Below are 15361 nucleotides of genomic sequence, written 5' to 3'. Positions count from 1 at the left end.
AATATAATTGTTATTCTTGTCATTTTTAGACGATCCTAAATTACTCTTGGAAGCTGTATCTGAGATTCCAAGAATTTCATTGCTTCTTTAAATTTCAAGATCGTTTGACGGGAAAGAAAAGAGTTCATCTTCTAATTGTTTTTGTTCAAAGATTATAAGCCTGATTTGACCACATTACATCTAGTTGTTTTGAATGTACAGAGCTGTTTACTTGAAGGTAGTTCTTGCATTAACCTGGGGGGCGAGACTGGGAGCTAAAGCCTGTGATGATGTTTTTCTTAAACCAAGATCATCCGTTTCTGGGTTAGTCGTCTGCTGGGCTCGATAAATTTCCAACTTTTTCTTCCACTGGAAGCACAAGGCTGTTGCTTCTGCACCGTCGGAGTTTGGCTCCGGCTGCTTCAAACCCTGGAATGATGGAGAAAAAAAAAAAAAAACTCAGAGGCCGAGAACAAAAAAAACCCCCAAAAACACATCATGTAATAAATGCATCTAAAAGCAGTGATGAAAAGTTTACAATGGAATCATAATCAAGTAAATTAAGATTCATATCAATAAAATTTTAGTTACTTATTCATTTTCTTATTGTTGGAATTTATTAGTTATAATATATCTGGATGTTCTTTTGTTTTAAACTTACATTAATTTTGTTGTTTCCCCTTACAGACAGTTATGGGGAAACTGTACAGACAAGTGGTAGTGTTTTTTTTTTTTTTAACTTTGTTTTTAACTGTATTTTTCTTGTCTTCTGTAAAGCACTTATTGCTGCATTTTATTTGCAATGTCAACATGACTGAATATGTTAAACATAACTGAACACATATACAAATATAATGAGGGGAAAAATATTTAAGTTAGTAGTCCAGTGAGTGGTAAAGAGTTGACACAAAAAAAATGGTGAATGGCAAAGCAGAAAGAAAAAATCTATAAACAGCAGCAACAACAAATCAACTGCTTTTTTTAAAAAAAAGTACACTGCTGCTCATCTGCAGTTGGCTTAAGGATGCACAGACAATCTAGGAAAATATTTGAAGATAATTTTGTGTAGGAAAAAAAAACAAATCTGAGGGACAATTCGTTATGATGGGAATTATTTATGTTCACGTTTTAATAGTTTAATTTTATAACATCTGATTATTTGGTTTCCTAAAAGACCTGAGCAATATTACATATCACAGTGTGACTGTGTCAGTGTGTGGCGTTATATTGACCGTGATGCAGGCTGTTTCTGCAGCGTGAACCCCTCTCAGAACAGTCTGAAGAAGGTTTTGTGCGTTCTTCACCAGAATCTCATCAGACGATTTGCAGCCAGGCGTTACAGCGTTCACACTGTGTAAAAAAATAAACTCAGTAAATATGTTGACAGTGGCATTTATTGTGTAATCTAGTTTGTTTTATTTGTCTCCCAGACAGATTTCGTCTGCTTTTGCTTTTGTTGTTGTTGTTGTTATGAAAACTAAATGTTTGGTATAATTGAGTAAGTACAAAATGCAGCTTTCATATGATGTTTATTTATTCAGGGTAATAAACTACATCCCAGCCACCATGCCCCTGTGTGAAAATATAATATCCCCCCTTGTTAAAACATAAACTAACTGTAATTAACCACACTTTTGGTCAAGACTAGTTTCACTGGCTGCAGGCCAGATTACTGCCTCATCAGTAGGATTAAGAAATAACTTAAATAGAACCTGTTTGTCAACACGAAGTAGACTAAAATATCTCAAAATGTAAATTAACCCAAGTGACCTGAGGTCATTTGGGTTTATTGACAGAACAATTGTTGAAAGCACACCACTGAGTCCAACTATTAATGGACAATAAATAAATTAAGGTTTTGGAAAGGCTTATCAGAGTTTGGTCCTAAATGTATTTGAGATGCTGTGACAAACCCTTAAACAAGTTGTTCATGTCTGAAAACCCTCCCAAATGGTGGAACGCCAATTCCACCATTTTTAAGTCAACAGTGACTTAAAAGACTTGGCGAGCAAATACTTTTTTCACAAAATGCCATGTTGACTTGGGTAGCTTTATCCCCTTAAAAAATGAAATACTTCAAAAACTGTTATAATTTAATCAATTTACCCCAGTCTGATAATAAAATTTGTTTAATGAAGTGAAGTATAAACAGAAGCAAAAACAGAAGAACTCTGTATGCCAACAAGTACGGCACCCTATGCTTAAAGATCCCTAACCTGGAAATGATGCTAAGCTGATTAGTGATGGTCAGAATCTGCTCAATGATGAGGGACAGTTCAACTGTGCAGTGTTTGTCCAGGCTGTGGTTGGCGATAATGCTAATAAACTGAGTTACTGTCTGACAGTTTGAGATCACCTCTTTGGCTGCATTGACAAACGCATCTTTGTTCTGCAAAAAAATAAAATAAATGGGTTAGTGATGCCTGAAATTCTGATGAAAGAAGTAACTTCTGTTGGTCATTACCAGTATCGGGCCTTTCTTCTTTAAGTACTGTGTCATGTGACTGATTGTGTTGGCCATCTTTCTCATCACCTGGACTATTTTGTTGTCCTTTGGATCCCAGCTGTCACTTTGTTGCTTCAGAAAAACTGAGGTGTAACTCAGAGGAAACTCTTCCCTGTATGCGGTAGAGGTGGCCCCAAACTGTAAAGAAACACCAGATTCAGATTTTATTGTGACACTAAATAATTTTTAAACTCTTAATTCATGCCAATATTGAAATTCTTACGTCTTTTTTCTCATCTTTGGGTTCATGCTTCACAGCAGCTGCGAGGACAACATTAGTTTCTGCTGCATCTGCTGTTTCTGCATTGCCTCTCTGCAGTGGTGGCATTTTGTCAGGGTATTCCACATCTTTGACTCTAGATGGCATCATTGCCAACTCTTTGTTGAAATCCTCATATGACTTTCCCTGTAAACCAGCCTTGATGCTCTCCTTAACTTCTTGTTGAATACCGTCTTGCTTCATAATCTCTGCCACGAGATAATGAGCTTTTGCTGACCAGCACTGGATCTGCACATCTAAACTGAGGGTGTCACAGAGATAATGAGTTTCTACGATGAGCCTCGCCCTGCTGATTATATCTGAGATCTGAAAGCACAGGTGATCGTTGATGGACCTCAGGTTAGAACGGGCCCGTGGGTCACGGATGTAGTTCAAGCAATCCTCCGCTCTTCTGGCTGCTAATTGAACGTTTTCAACAAGTTTCTCTGCGGCCTTTTCAAATTCTTGTTCTGCTTCTTCTGAATGTTCAGATGCAGAATGAGTAATGTCAACAATGCTTTGAAAAGCAGAGACAAAGTTTCTGTTCTCTTTGCCTAGCTGATTAGAAAGCACTCTAATTTCAACAAAGAGTCGTCTCTGTAGGAATTCTGATTTTGCAAGTTGGGTCAGATTTGGGATTACGTCAAGTTCTTCTAAGGCTTCAAGATAAGCATCAGTGAGTGTTTTTAGCTCATTCTGGCAGATCGTCAGATGTTTTGACTTGTAAGCACTTTTGCAGTTCAGACTAGTGAGTCTTGTAGCCTCTTGGATCCTTAAGGAGTTCTCTGACAGAGCCGACAGTCGCTTCTGAGGGTTCAGCTGATTTATTGTAGCCGATGTGCCTAAAATCTTATCCAAGGAATTCAGCAAAATCTGAACGGAGAGACCCCAAAGGAGACAGAGCCCCTCACAATTATCCACCTGTCTTTCAGGTAAAGAGGAAAGCTCTATGAGAAACTTTGTATTGTTCTGGGTTTTGCTCAGCTTGTTGTTCAAAATGCTGAATGTTTCGTGAGAATCAGCGGATTTCAAATCAGATGATGTCAGAAACTGGACCACATGCGTGCATAAACTCACCACTTCATTTAGATTCTGTGTAGCACTGGATGTGGTGGTTAGCAGGTTTCTTTGCAGTTCATCACATGCAACATGATACCATGTTCCAGCTACAGGAAGTAAAACCTTTCGGATGTTGCTAATGAGGTCAGAGAACTGCACGCTGTGTTTGCGGAGAGTCTCAGTGCTCATTGATGAACTCATTGCCATCTCTTGTGCTGTCTGGACCAGCAGTGGCGTCAGCGACACCAATTCTGATCTAAAGCTTTCCAGCGTCTGTGACTCAATGGTGTCGACAATCGCTGAGCCGTCCTTTGCGGCCTGGACATAGCAGTTTGACAGCTCAAGAACTCCAGTGCAGACCTGGTTGAGGGTGGACACGTCTTTCCCTTTAGTCACAGTCAAAACTTCATACAGAAGGGGTAAAAGGTCAACGTGGATCAGTTTAGGTTCATTGTAGACAGCTGTCTTCTTTAAATCCTTGCTGTCATATTTATGAGCTGCTTCTGCTTCTACAGTTTCCGTATCTGAGGGTTCATCGTGTTTTGTGAGAGAATCCATTTGCACCACTTCAGAAAGAGGAGAGTCTCTTGCCACATGATCCAGGCTCGTCCCATGAATATCCTGTAATTGTGAATAGGACTGTGAGACTTCTGGCCTGCGTGCCGCCTCTCGCAGCGGGCTGAGGAGATGTGGGTGCTTGTGTCCATCCAGTCCTTCTCTCAGCACCTTAAAATGCTGAATCGCTGCTGAAACATTGTTTGTAAATGTGGCATACATCTCCACATTCAGAGTGGAGGCAAAGTGGAGCATGTGTCTGACCGACTCACCCACTTTGGTTTGAGAGGACTGAGCCTGTTTGACGAGGACCAGCAGGCCATTCCTGTATATCGGATTATCGCTTCTGTCCAGATGCCGTCTCACTGACTGAATCACCAGCTTCATGTAGAAAATTAGGTTTTTAGCATGTTTATCAAATACCTTATAGCTCTGTTCTCTGTATGCTTCATCACATCCATGACGCTCCTTGACCATTTCATCGACCGCAAGACTTGTGAATTCTCTTAAGTCCATCACATCACTTAGAGCATCCTGTAGCTGACTCGTCTCCTCCTCCCATTTCAGGCACACATCATGAAGCTTTGGAAGGGTTTGCCATGAATTATTCCCCAGCTCCAGGGAAAGAAGGGCAATCTGACTTCTTAGTCTTACAAGGCACGCCTGTGAGTTCTCCACACTCTCCATGCTCTTTGCATCTTCAGCAACAGCTGAGACAAAGGTTGCTACTTGGATTATGCAATCAGTGGATGATATGAAATCCTCAACTGCTGGCTGGAGAAACGTCAGATCCATGGTTTCTGTAGCTTCGGTGTCCAAGAGCCGTCTTACTGTGCCTAAAAGATCATTGGCTGTGCAAGGGGCAGCCAGAAACGTGTCCAAGACTTGATGAAGAACTGCCGTTTTTAGTACTTTATCCAGTATTTGTATTTGTTGGATTAACAAAAGGCATGTCTTATTAGATCTCAGTTCAGTGTCATCACTTTCTTCTGAGGATTTTAAGATCCGTTTTATGTCAGACCAGAAGTGCAGAATGTGACGGCAGTGGCTCACTATTCTTTGCTGCGACTCTCTTCGTGAACAATTGGCTACAACCATGGCATGGAAGACGATGTCTCTCACCATGCTGTCAAAGTCACTGTCCTGAATCAGTGCACTAGAGCGATTATCAAGTAGGTGCAACAGGCTGTGATGCCTCCCAATGTAGAACCCGTAGGGACCCAGTGGTCCATTGTGGCCGTCGCTCCTGAGAGTTACACTGATGTCGCTGACCGTGGTTTGGATTTTGTCTAGAATGAACCTCTTGGCAGCTTGGGCCTGGTCACTTGTAGGGTGTTTGATGGTGGTGCACATTGCTGTGTGGAGCATGGAGATGCACCTCCTCAGTGTTTCCAAGGAGTCAAGAAGCTGCTTTGTTTGTCTGGGATCCAGTAAGGAGTTGGCCCTGTCCACCGTGAGGTCATTAAGGTTGAGCAAAGATTCAGAAAAGTCTTTAAAGGACCTGAGGAGAGATTTAATATCCAAAGAGGAGCCGAGCTTAGAGAGGGACTCTAGAACCCGATCAGCTGCAGCCAGAACTTTCCTCACAACCGCACTGTCAGCCACCAAAAGGACCTACAAGCAGACAGATCACTGTCAGCCACAAGCAACATATTTTAACAGAAATTTGATGCATAATCCAAAACAATCAAAGTCATGAACAACAAAGTCCATTTTATTTACTCTTTTTTTCATTTATTGAAATGTCTGGGCATAGAAAGAGTCACAAAAAGAAGGTAACTTTTGCTTAGTGATGGAAGAGATGAGACTGCTTTCTGGTATGAAACAGTACAATGTGATTCAGAAGAGTCATTACATCTCAATTTATAGAAGCAGTTGGAGCAAGAAGATCTCTCAAGTTATGAGAGAGAATTCAAATATGTTCCAAAGTATCGTCCCCTTTGAAGAGTTTCTGTACTGAGTTATCTAGGTGAAATCAAATGTGCGCAATAAACACATAAATTAAGATTTCTATTTTTTTATGTTCAGGTCATATGCATACATTTATTTAATTCACTGTTTTGAAGATCAAGAAAAAAGTTGCATGCAAAGCCTTAGTTATAGTGAACACCTTCAGTGCATTTTATTAGGATTTTATGCAACCTTTGCAATGTGCAGATGAGTGGTTTTCAAAACTTCTCACAAACAAAAATCAGACTTTAAAAAATCTCCTAAGTGAGTATTTGAAGTTCATTTTCAAGTCCTGCTAGATTCTTGTTTGGATTTAGGTCTGGAGTTTGACTGGCTGGGACATTTGACAGGGTCATTGACATGCTGACACATGAATGTCAAATCCTTTGCAGCTCTGTAACCTCAAATTTTTAATTGACTCTAACCAGATTGCCCATCCATGTTAAAGATATGCATCCCCAAAGCACTTTGTAGTCCTGACACTACAAAGTTGTATAGTGGGAATGATGAATTCAGTGATGTGAACCGTCAGCTTTCTGTCACACATAACTTGTCAGCCTGATCTCATCTGACCAGAGCTCTTTCATGCTATAGGGCAGGGGTGTCAAACTCAATTTCACCAAGGGCTACTTCAGCATATTGGCCACCCTCAACGGGCCACATTGACAGTACAAATCAGGAGTGCATCCCTGCTAAAACACACCCCAGACAAAGGGTTGACTTCCCTCATTCAGAGGCTTATAATGAGTCAATGGTCCAGGTGTGTTAGAGAAGGAATGCATCTAAAGCTGCAGATGGTAGCTCTGGAAAACTAGACTTGGGCACCCCTAGCATAAATGTATAAAAATACAATGCTAAAAATACATTAAACAACACTTCATAATGTTAAATAATTGATTTTATGTATTGAAGTTTTAAATATTACATTTGAGTTTCCATGGATGTAAAATTACTGCTCAGTTTAAAAATTACAATATTTAAATCAGTGTTTAAAGGTAAGCAAACAAATGATAAAAACAAGTCACATGGGCAGACAATATAGACTACGCAAAGATTTAGTCTCAGAGGCAACTGAAATTAATTAATTAAAAAAACCCTTTCTGAATATCATCTCATCAGCCTATAAAATGCTGGGGGGCCACATGTGGCCCGCGGGCCTTGAGTTTGACATGTGCATTACGCCATAGAACTGCCAATTGGTAATTGAAGTAAAGCAGCTTCGATTTCAAAGAAGCCTACATTGAAGTTGATTGGCAAATGAACCATCACAAAAGAGGAAGGCTCTTATTGTCTCACTGCACCACAAGAGGTGCATAACCGACAAAAACAGTTTCTGTCTGGTTTCAAACCAGAGACCTTTTGCATGTGATGCAAACGCCATAACCACTACACTACAGGAACTGAACTTCTCTGTTTTGTTTCAGTTTGAGGTTCCAAAGTTGATGATGTGAGATGCAACGCATGAAAATTTCAACTGAGGCTTGCACTCAAATGCCTGGATTCAGAGTACAGACCATGACACCACAGAACCCTTGTTGACCTTTAGTAAACACCTGTGATGAATAAAACATATTAAATCTGTCTGGTTTTGAACCAGAGACCTTTTGCATATAAAGCCAACGTGATAACCACTACACTACAGAAACTCATGCTCTTTGCAGTGGTCCTGGTAGATGAGCCAATTTTTGTTAGAGACTAATGTCAACGATGGGCATGGAACAATGTCAAATACTTCTACCACAGATCCTCTCAGAGAGCACAGTAACTTGGTGAACAAACTGTCAGACTTATAATTGTGCCTAATTTCACATTACAGTCCATAAACTAAGCCTGGGATCAAAAAATTGTATTGAAGATGTCATTAGCAGAGACAAATGGTTCTACAGAGTCTTGGCTAAATGGCTATAAAATAAAATCAATACTTACAAATAAAAGATGGTTCAAAAATAAAATTAACACATTAAAATAAAAAATATCTCTGAAATACAATCAACACTTGAAAATTAAAAATGGTTCAAAAATAATATCAACACTTCAAAATACAAAATCTCTGGAAAATAAAATATTATGTATGTTGTTTTGGAAAACATTAGAATATAAGCACTTTTATCAAATCTTCATTGTGGTAAGATCATGTTAGTTCTTCTTAAATCCATGGAAACTCAACTATTTGTAAGGTAGGTGAGTTAGCTCAGCAGGTTAGAGCACTGTGCTGGTAATCCTGAGGTCATCAGTTCAAACCCCATATGGGGCAATTCATGTGTAAGGTCTTTCAGACAATCAATACTTCAAAATAAAATCAACATTTCAAAAATAAACAAGGGTTCTAACATAAAATCAACACTTCAAAATAAATAAGGTTTCAAAAATAAAATCAACTCTTCAAAATAAATAAGGTTTCAAAAATAAAATCAACACTTAAAAATGGTTCAAAAATAAAATCAATACTTACAAATAAAAATGGTTCCTAAAATAAAATTTACAGTTCAAACTGTATAATGGGGTCTGTTCAGTCCATAAAGTAAGCCTGGGATCAAAAAATTTATTGAAGATGTCATTAGCAGACATCTTCAATACATTTGGCTAAAAAATAAAATCAATACTTACAAATAAAAAATGGTTAGGAAGCGCAATTCAAACCTTTGGTTGAATTCAAGTCTCCATTACAGATCAGAGAAAACTAAAGAGAAATCAACGTTGTGTTAATCCATTTGAGGAGCCGGCAGTTTATCTTGAGGAAATAAATGACGATGCAGAAGTTAATTAGACTGTAACATGCGCAGTCTGCTGCTCAACCTCTGCGGACGAGGCTCCGCCGCTGCGAAGAATTAGAAACCGCTGGAAGTAACTCATCCAGCGGATTTAACAAATGGAGCCTTCTGGGTTCACGTTACCCAGGAGAGCGGCGTTCTGGAGGAGCTGCAGACATAACATCTGTCCGTTTCGGAGAAGCGAAACCACGCCAAACAAATAAATAAATAATCCGGACCGCACAGGGTAAAACACTCACAGACAGAGTTCAGTTGATTTGTTTGGATCAGACAGATCCAACTGACTGATGAATTAGCGCAGATTTTTCTGCAGATGGGAACCAGGAGGAAGTGCGTTCAGACACCAGCAGGTGAAGTGATGCTAATTTAAGTGAAGTCGTTTAATTTCTTATAAGTTATTGGGGCCATTTTTTGTCAGTACGGAGAAAAATTTAGATACATTTATCCGCTTAATCTGTGATGGGATCTGGATTCACGGTGAATATTAACTAAACCGCATAAAATGCCACTAAATAGCTAAATGTTAATATGATTGTAATTTCACGGATAAAAATAGTACGACCATTTTTTTGTTGTTGTTGTTGTTGTTGTTTTTTTTTTGTTTTGTTTTGTTTTTATGTTGTCGGTCAAGATAACGGATAACAAAAAAAGTCTAGCGCGACCTGCCGATGTCTCAGTCAATAAGCAGCTTGAGGTGACTCTGCTGCTCTCTAGTGGCGAGAAGCCGTAATATTGGCTGGTAACAATCGGAATGCATTGTGGGAGATGTAGTTTGTAGTCAATTCGTGCTCAAAACCTATTTTAAGTCAATCATCAGCCTATGAAATGCTGGGCGGGCCACATAAAATGACATGGCGGGCCCGCGGGCCTTGAGTTTGACACATGTGCTATAGGGTGATTTCATGCCTGTCAACAACTTTCTTTTCTTGTCTCTCTCCAACAAAGCCCAGATAGAACATGTAAAAAAAATAAAAATAAAAAATAAGGACCATTTCAAAATATCTCTTCACCAAAATTCGCAAAATGAAACGCTTTACTTTGAGAACTCCCAGGAAAACATTCTGAGTTGCGGTGATGAGTTCCTCTCTGTGCTCAGGCAGATTAGGCTGGATGCTGAGTTTCTGCGCCGCCAGCAGGACATGGCGCCCGGACACACTGAGCGGCTCCAGCAGCGACGACATCTCCATGTGCAGAACTTCATCTTCTGTATTACTAATTAGTCTGAAAGTTGAAGGGTCAGCATTAATCCGATCACACAGCTGCAGAAACCAGCTGACTAAACAGTACATACCTGGAGACCACTGCCGCCATGTTGTCAGTGGCTTTAACTACCTCCAGAGCCGCTGCCTCCAGCCGGCTGAACAGCTCGGACTCATCATCCATAATGTCACACAGCAGCACCAGGTAACATAAATGAGTTGCAATGGGGGCCACCACCCTCTCCAAAGCTAAGGTCCTGACAAAGCTGTGCTCCAGTAACGAAGACATAGCTCTGATAGTAGCTCTTACTGGTGAAAATGAGCCTGTGGTGCTTCAGCTCCGGTCAATGCTGGAGCTGTTTTAATAATTCAGCAGGTGATAGATTTCAGTGTTTCATAGCAACTGTTGTCACCTTATCAACTTTACACATTAGCAAGTGATAAAGTATGGATTTTGTATGCATTTAAGAAACTCCACAGGTGTTCTTGAATAATCGATTATTTCAAAGATTTCTGTGAAAAACTCAACTTACTAGTATACATTTAGAAAATACTGTATATGTCACCAATGAAGTTATGGTTTAAAAACCTTTAAATAAACATGTCTGATTAAAAATCAGTGTTTTTCCTACGATACTAGCGTAACAAGACTGATGTTAAAAATATTTTTGGTGATAGTGATTTTTAGGTTCAAATATTTTGAATGGCACAAAAACCACTGTCTACTTGAGATGTTAGCAGTAACAGGAAGTGGGATAATTTAATGTAGGTTATATATCAATCTATGAAGGTAAATTCATAGATTTAAAAAAATAAAAACCCATCCGACAAAAGATTTAAATTGGACATAAATATTTTATAAAATAATGGCATTTTAAATTAATTTACTGCAGTATTGCTTTTATATTGACTATTTAGTCAGGTTAGAAAAATAGAAATGATAATTTACATAAAGATAAGTATGAAAAATATGTTTTGCCCACTGCACATTTCATGTTGGGGGGGGGGAAACAGTGCCGAATTCAGCAAACAAGAAGTTCAATTTTTGTAACTACTTAAATTTCACAATTTTAAATGTATATATTTTAATGTTTTGAGTGGTTAAATATTATGATCCTTAAAAAGAAACTGTAAGAAAGTAAAATAAAACAAGAAAACATTGTAACATAGCACACCAAAAAATAATGACTGGACATCAATTGTATCTGGAACTAGAAGACACTTATAACAAAATCCCTTCATATTCTGAAATGCCGATTTCATTCATCAACGTTTTGTCAATTTAAAAGCAGTGATGCTCCCAGCAGGTGGCGCAAAAACAAAGTACTCAACCGAAAAAAGTAAACAAGCACAGAGTTTGGATATTTCACTCTGAAATTTATCGACAGATAAATATACAGCTCAGTCATGACTTTAAACATCAAAGGTACAGCACACTATAATGGAAATGATACTCACTGACAGTAGTACACTCAGAACAAAAGTCCAAACATTGGTGTGATTAACAAAGGCATCCAACACTGAATCATCACAGTTAGACTTTTACAAAAACAAACAGAACAAAACAAAAGTCAAGTGTTGGTTTCCTAAATGAATTCATAAATGAAGTTTAGCATCTTTGACTTTGGTGCAGAGGAAGGACGTGAAAGTGTACAGTATACGCTGCTGTGATGCCAGTGAAATTCAATAGTGACAAAATATTCTGCACAATAAAAGACTGAAGCAGCCATTAGTAGCTATAAAGTGGCTTAAAGTTTAAGTCTAAGCAGGTTAGGAAATATTTGAGCTCTTAAGAATTGCACTTTTACTGTGAATCTGATACATAGCGTACAGTAATTTTTCTCTTAATTTTTCATCATTTAAAAGTGGGAATGTGGGGCCAGTTGCAACAGGTTCATTAAGTTTCCTGATTTTAAAGCTTGATTTAAAGTTTTTATTCTCAACCTGTGGGATAATCTATCCTTTTGATCCCTTTATCTTAAACTGAGTTATTCCCATGATCCCCAAAGAGCTTGTTTTTTGTGTAGTGGCTGAGTGCAGCCAAGTTCCATTTATTTTTAGGACATTACTCATGCCGTCGAGCCCTGTAAACAACTCTAAGTGTACAACTCTAAGATTTCCTATTTGACTCTAAAACCCAACATTAAAAAAACAAAAAACAAAAAAAAAACAGTCTAGAGTGGGTTTTAAGAAAGCAAAACTAGAGGTTTTATACGAACGGTCTTTCATGAGATAACTAATTTTCAGGGGGATGAACTTGAAAAATCTGATGCATACTTTTGAAACAGCCTGGTTCGATTTTAAATATGTCAAAATTCAAAACGTCTGATAAGAGCAAAGGGCTGATCACACTGAAAAAGCTTGAAACTTGAATGCTAAGATTGAACAATATTTTGTATTTTACACATAAAAGAAAATAGACTAAAGAAATAAAGTTATAACTGATATCTCTTCAGTGCTTGATGACATAAGATTGAACAATGCTCCCATAGTCTTTAAAGGGCTTTAAAAAAAAAAATCTAAACGGGATGCAGAGTCAGATGTGTAGAAATAAAATTACACAGAGAAAAGTAAAAAAGAGATACAGGCGCGTCTCAATTAATTAGAATATCAGGAAGAAGTTTATTTATATCAGTAATTTAAATTAAAAAGTGGAAGTCATATAAGGGATCGTGTAACACTGAATTAAATATCCCTTAAGTCTGTGATTATTCCTGTTATTTGTGCATGATTCTTTGCCACATGTTTTTCTTCCATTAAACTTTCTTTCACAGTTTCGTGGCTTAGTCTCTTTCTGGAGGTTGTCAGAAGCTGTCCAGTCTAGAAGACAATTTAACAATTTTGTATAATTTCTTGATCAAAAATCCCTATTTTTGTTGTTCTCCTGCAATTCCGATATGCCACGCTTAAAATTTATTAAATTTGAACATCAAATCATGAAAACAAATAGGCAATAATGCTTCAGATACGTCACTCTGTGTCTAAATAATTAAAAGGAGTTTCAGTTTCACTTAAATACTGAAATAAATTAAACTTTTTGATCATATTCTAACTCGCTAAAAAGCATCTGAACAAACTTTTAGGGATGAGCTGAAAATACAGACGACTCCACTCATATGTTACAGATTAAAAGCTTTGGAGCAAAATGCATTCATTCTCTTCAAACATCAGTGCTTTTAGGAAAACAAAAAAACAAAAAACAAACAAAAAAAAAACTGCAGATGCAGAATGTTTCTAATGGCATTAATAACCTTCCTTTTTTTATATGGCTTGAAAGTGTATGTATAAAAATAAATTTGCTATGTATCACAGCCCTGAGGGTTTTGTTGTCCACCAGTATTCATGCTCTCTACATCCACAGCTCGGCTCCACCGGCGTGGAGTTCCCTCATCACAGAACAGCCGATTTCCACAGCAAGTATCCTCCTGTGAGCCCCATATTCACCTCAGAAGCCCCTTCCCTGGACCCCACCACCGACACCCCAAATAATAGAGAGTCTCCAGAAAATATGGAGAATAATCTTCTCTTCCACATATGAAAGACTTTGAAGAATCTGGTGCCACCGGGGCGGCTGCGCTCCCAGTGCTATTGGATCCGTCTTGAGCCTAATCTCACTGGCTCCGCTTGGGCCCCAGTCGAATGTCTCAGTGGTCCTTGTCCATCCAGTCCCAGCTTTCATCACTGTCCTTCCGGTTCTTTTCAGCTTCAATGATCTCTCTGTAGTGTCGACGGAAGAAACCCATCTGTTAAGAGAGAGAGCGAGAGAGAGAAAGGGGTGGGGGGGGAGGATTCGTTTTTAGAGAGGTGGCCACAAAGCGATGCACACGCTGCAGAAACACAAAATCTGACCCAAGTATTTTGGTCTAGTTTCTAGTGCAAATATCTTAGTCAGTGATTCTTGAGAATAGGGACAAAATGGGTTTTAATTTTCCCATATTTTCTTTTTATTATTTCTCAGCCTTATGTATGCAAATATGACCAATAATGTTTAGGAAATGTGAATATGCTAAGGTAAAGACTCCCAGTTGCAACATTTTTTTTTAAATTACATTTTAATCAACCTGACCCAGAACTTTGTCATCACCATCTGACAAAAATAAACATAAAAATGATTTTTAAAATACCCCATTAGTGATATTTTTACTCATTTTACAGACAAATGCTTCTCAAGAAACAAAATAAATATTATTTAAAACAAAAAACAACAAAAAGTCCATCTGATGGAGTTGACAGTGCATGACGGAGTTGACAGAACTGAAGGTGGTGACAAACTAGTGAGTAAAATGAAAAACTTGGTACATGTGAAGTAATGCAATTTATGTAAAATACATTAAAATTAATTAATTGCACATTTAAGTGAGATTTGACAACAATTTCACTGAAAGAGTCACAAAAACTCTGATGGAGTTAACATCTGACGGAGTTGACGAAATGCCAAACTACCTCAATTTATATGATGATATTCTGAAGGAGGCCATATTGTAGCTCATCAGGTCCATGAAATCTTTACATTATACCAAAATTAAGCTTTTATTTCACAAAATTTCATCAAAGTTTTGAAAATTGTCAGTTATGGTGTTGAAACATCATGGTTGTGACAAGCAATTTAGGAATAAAACAGAAGGAAAAACTAAAGATTAACATAAGCTAACCAGAGCTAACTAGCCCTCTTAGCAAAGGAAGAGAAAGGAAGAGGTCATGGGGTCCTTTACTTAAAAGAAAAATCAATATTCATTAATTATTGACCAAAACAAGCTTCTATCTGTTGCTGAAAAGTTGCTTGTAATTTAGTTTTGTCTTATTTCAACTAAGAAATTGATGCAAATCAAATCTATAGTTGAGGAAATATTTAGTTTATACAAGAAAGTTTCGGGTCGTCAACCAACTGGAAATTGAAACTCGGCCTCAGTTTTTCTTCCACGATTGCCCTGTTTTTACCTCTTCCCACAAACTCTGAAGAAAACCTCCATACATGTTGCTGTTTATGAAAATCTGCAGTTTTTTTCACCAACATTTAACATAAAAAACTGAAAGTATAAATACTTCTCCAGCTGACTCAGAGCAGCTGAGTTTCTTTAAAAAC

At 38.1% G+C, this 15361-nt stretch overlaps 2 protein-coding genes across 3 annotated transcripts in view; both read right to left on the bottom strand.

The window, feature by feature from the left end:
* Nucleotides 1-28: 28 nt before the first annotated feature.
* Nucleotides 29-10730, bottom strand: LOC106931719 (uncharacterized). Of its 2 annotated transcripts, none has more exons than XM_015010005.2 (7): nt 10370-10730; nt 10117-10314; nt 2709-5972; nt 2444-2623; nt 2196-2368; nt 1212-1329; nt 29-408 (listed from the first exon to the last, which is right to left on the bottom strand). In XM_015010005.2, exons 1-7 carry the CDS (start codon nt 10565-10567, stop codon nt 208-210), a joined length of 4332 nt encoding a protein of 1443 aa, XP_014865491.2. In that variant the 5' UTR covers nt 10568-10730; the 3' UTR covers nt 29-207. The 2 variants fall into 2 exon arrangements, with proteins under 2 accessions (XP_014865491.2, XP_087869142.1); XM_088013016.1 differs by having other exon boundaries at nt 10117-10300; nt 10371-10730.
* Nucleotides 10731-11634: 904 nt separating this feature from the next.
* itga9 (integrin, alpha 9) overlaps nt 11635-15361 on the bottom strand; it is a 64766-nt gene continuing 61039 nt past the window's right edge. The window contains exon 28 of the mRNA XM_015009992.2: nt 11635-14021. Within this exon, the coding sequence (XP_014865478.2) occupies nt 13923-14021 (99 nt within the window). The 3' untranslated portion in view covers nt 11635-13922. The remainder of the gene's footprint in view (nt 14022-15361) is intronic.

Source organism: Poecilia mexicana, unplaced genomic scaffold (assembly GCF_051168715.1).
Source record: "Poecilia mexicana isolate PSO_F unplaced genomic scaffold, ASM5116871v1 scaffold_15, whole genome shotgun sequence".
Taxonomy (NCBI): Eukaryota; Metazoa; Chordata; class Actinopteri; order Cyprinodontiformes; family Poeciliidae; genus Poecilia; species Poecilia mexicana.
Note: the sequence above shows the minus strand (reverse complement) of the source record. Positions and strands in the feature narration are given on the sequence as shown.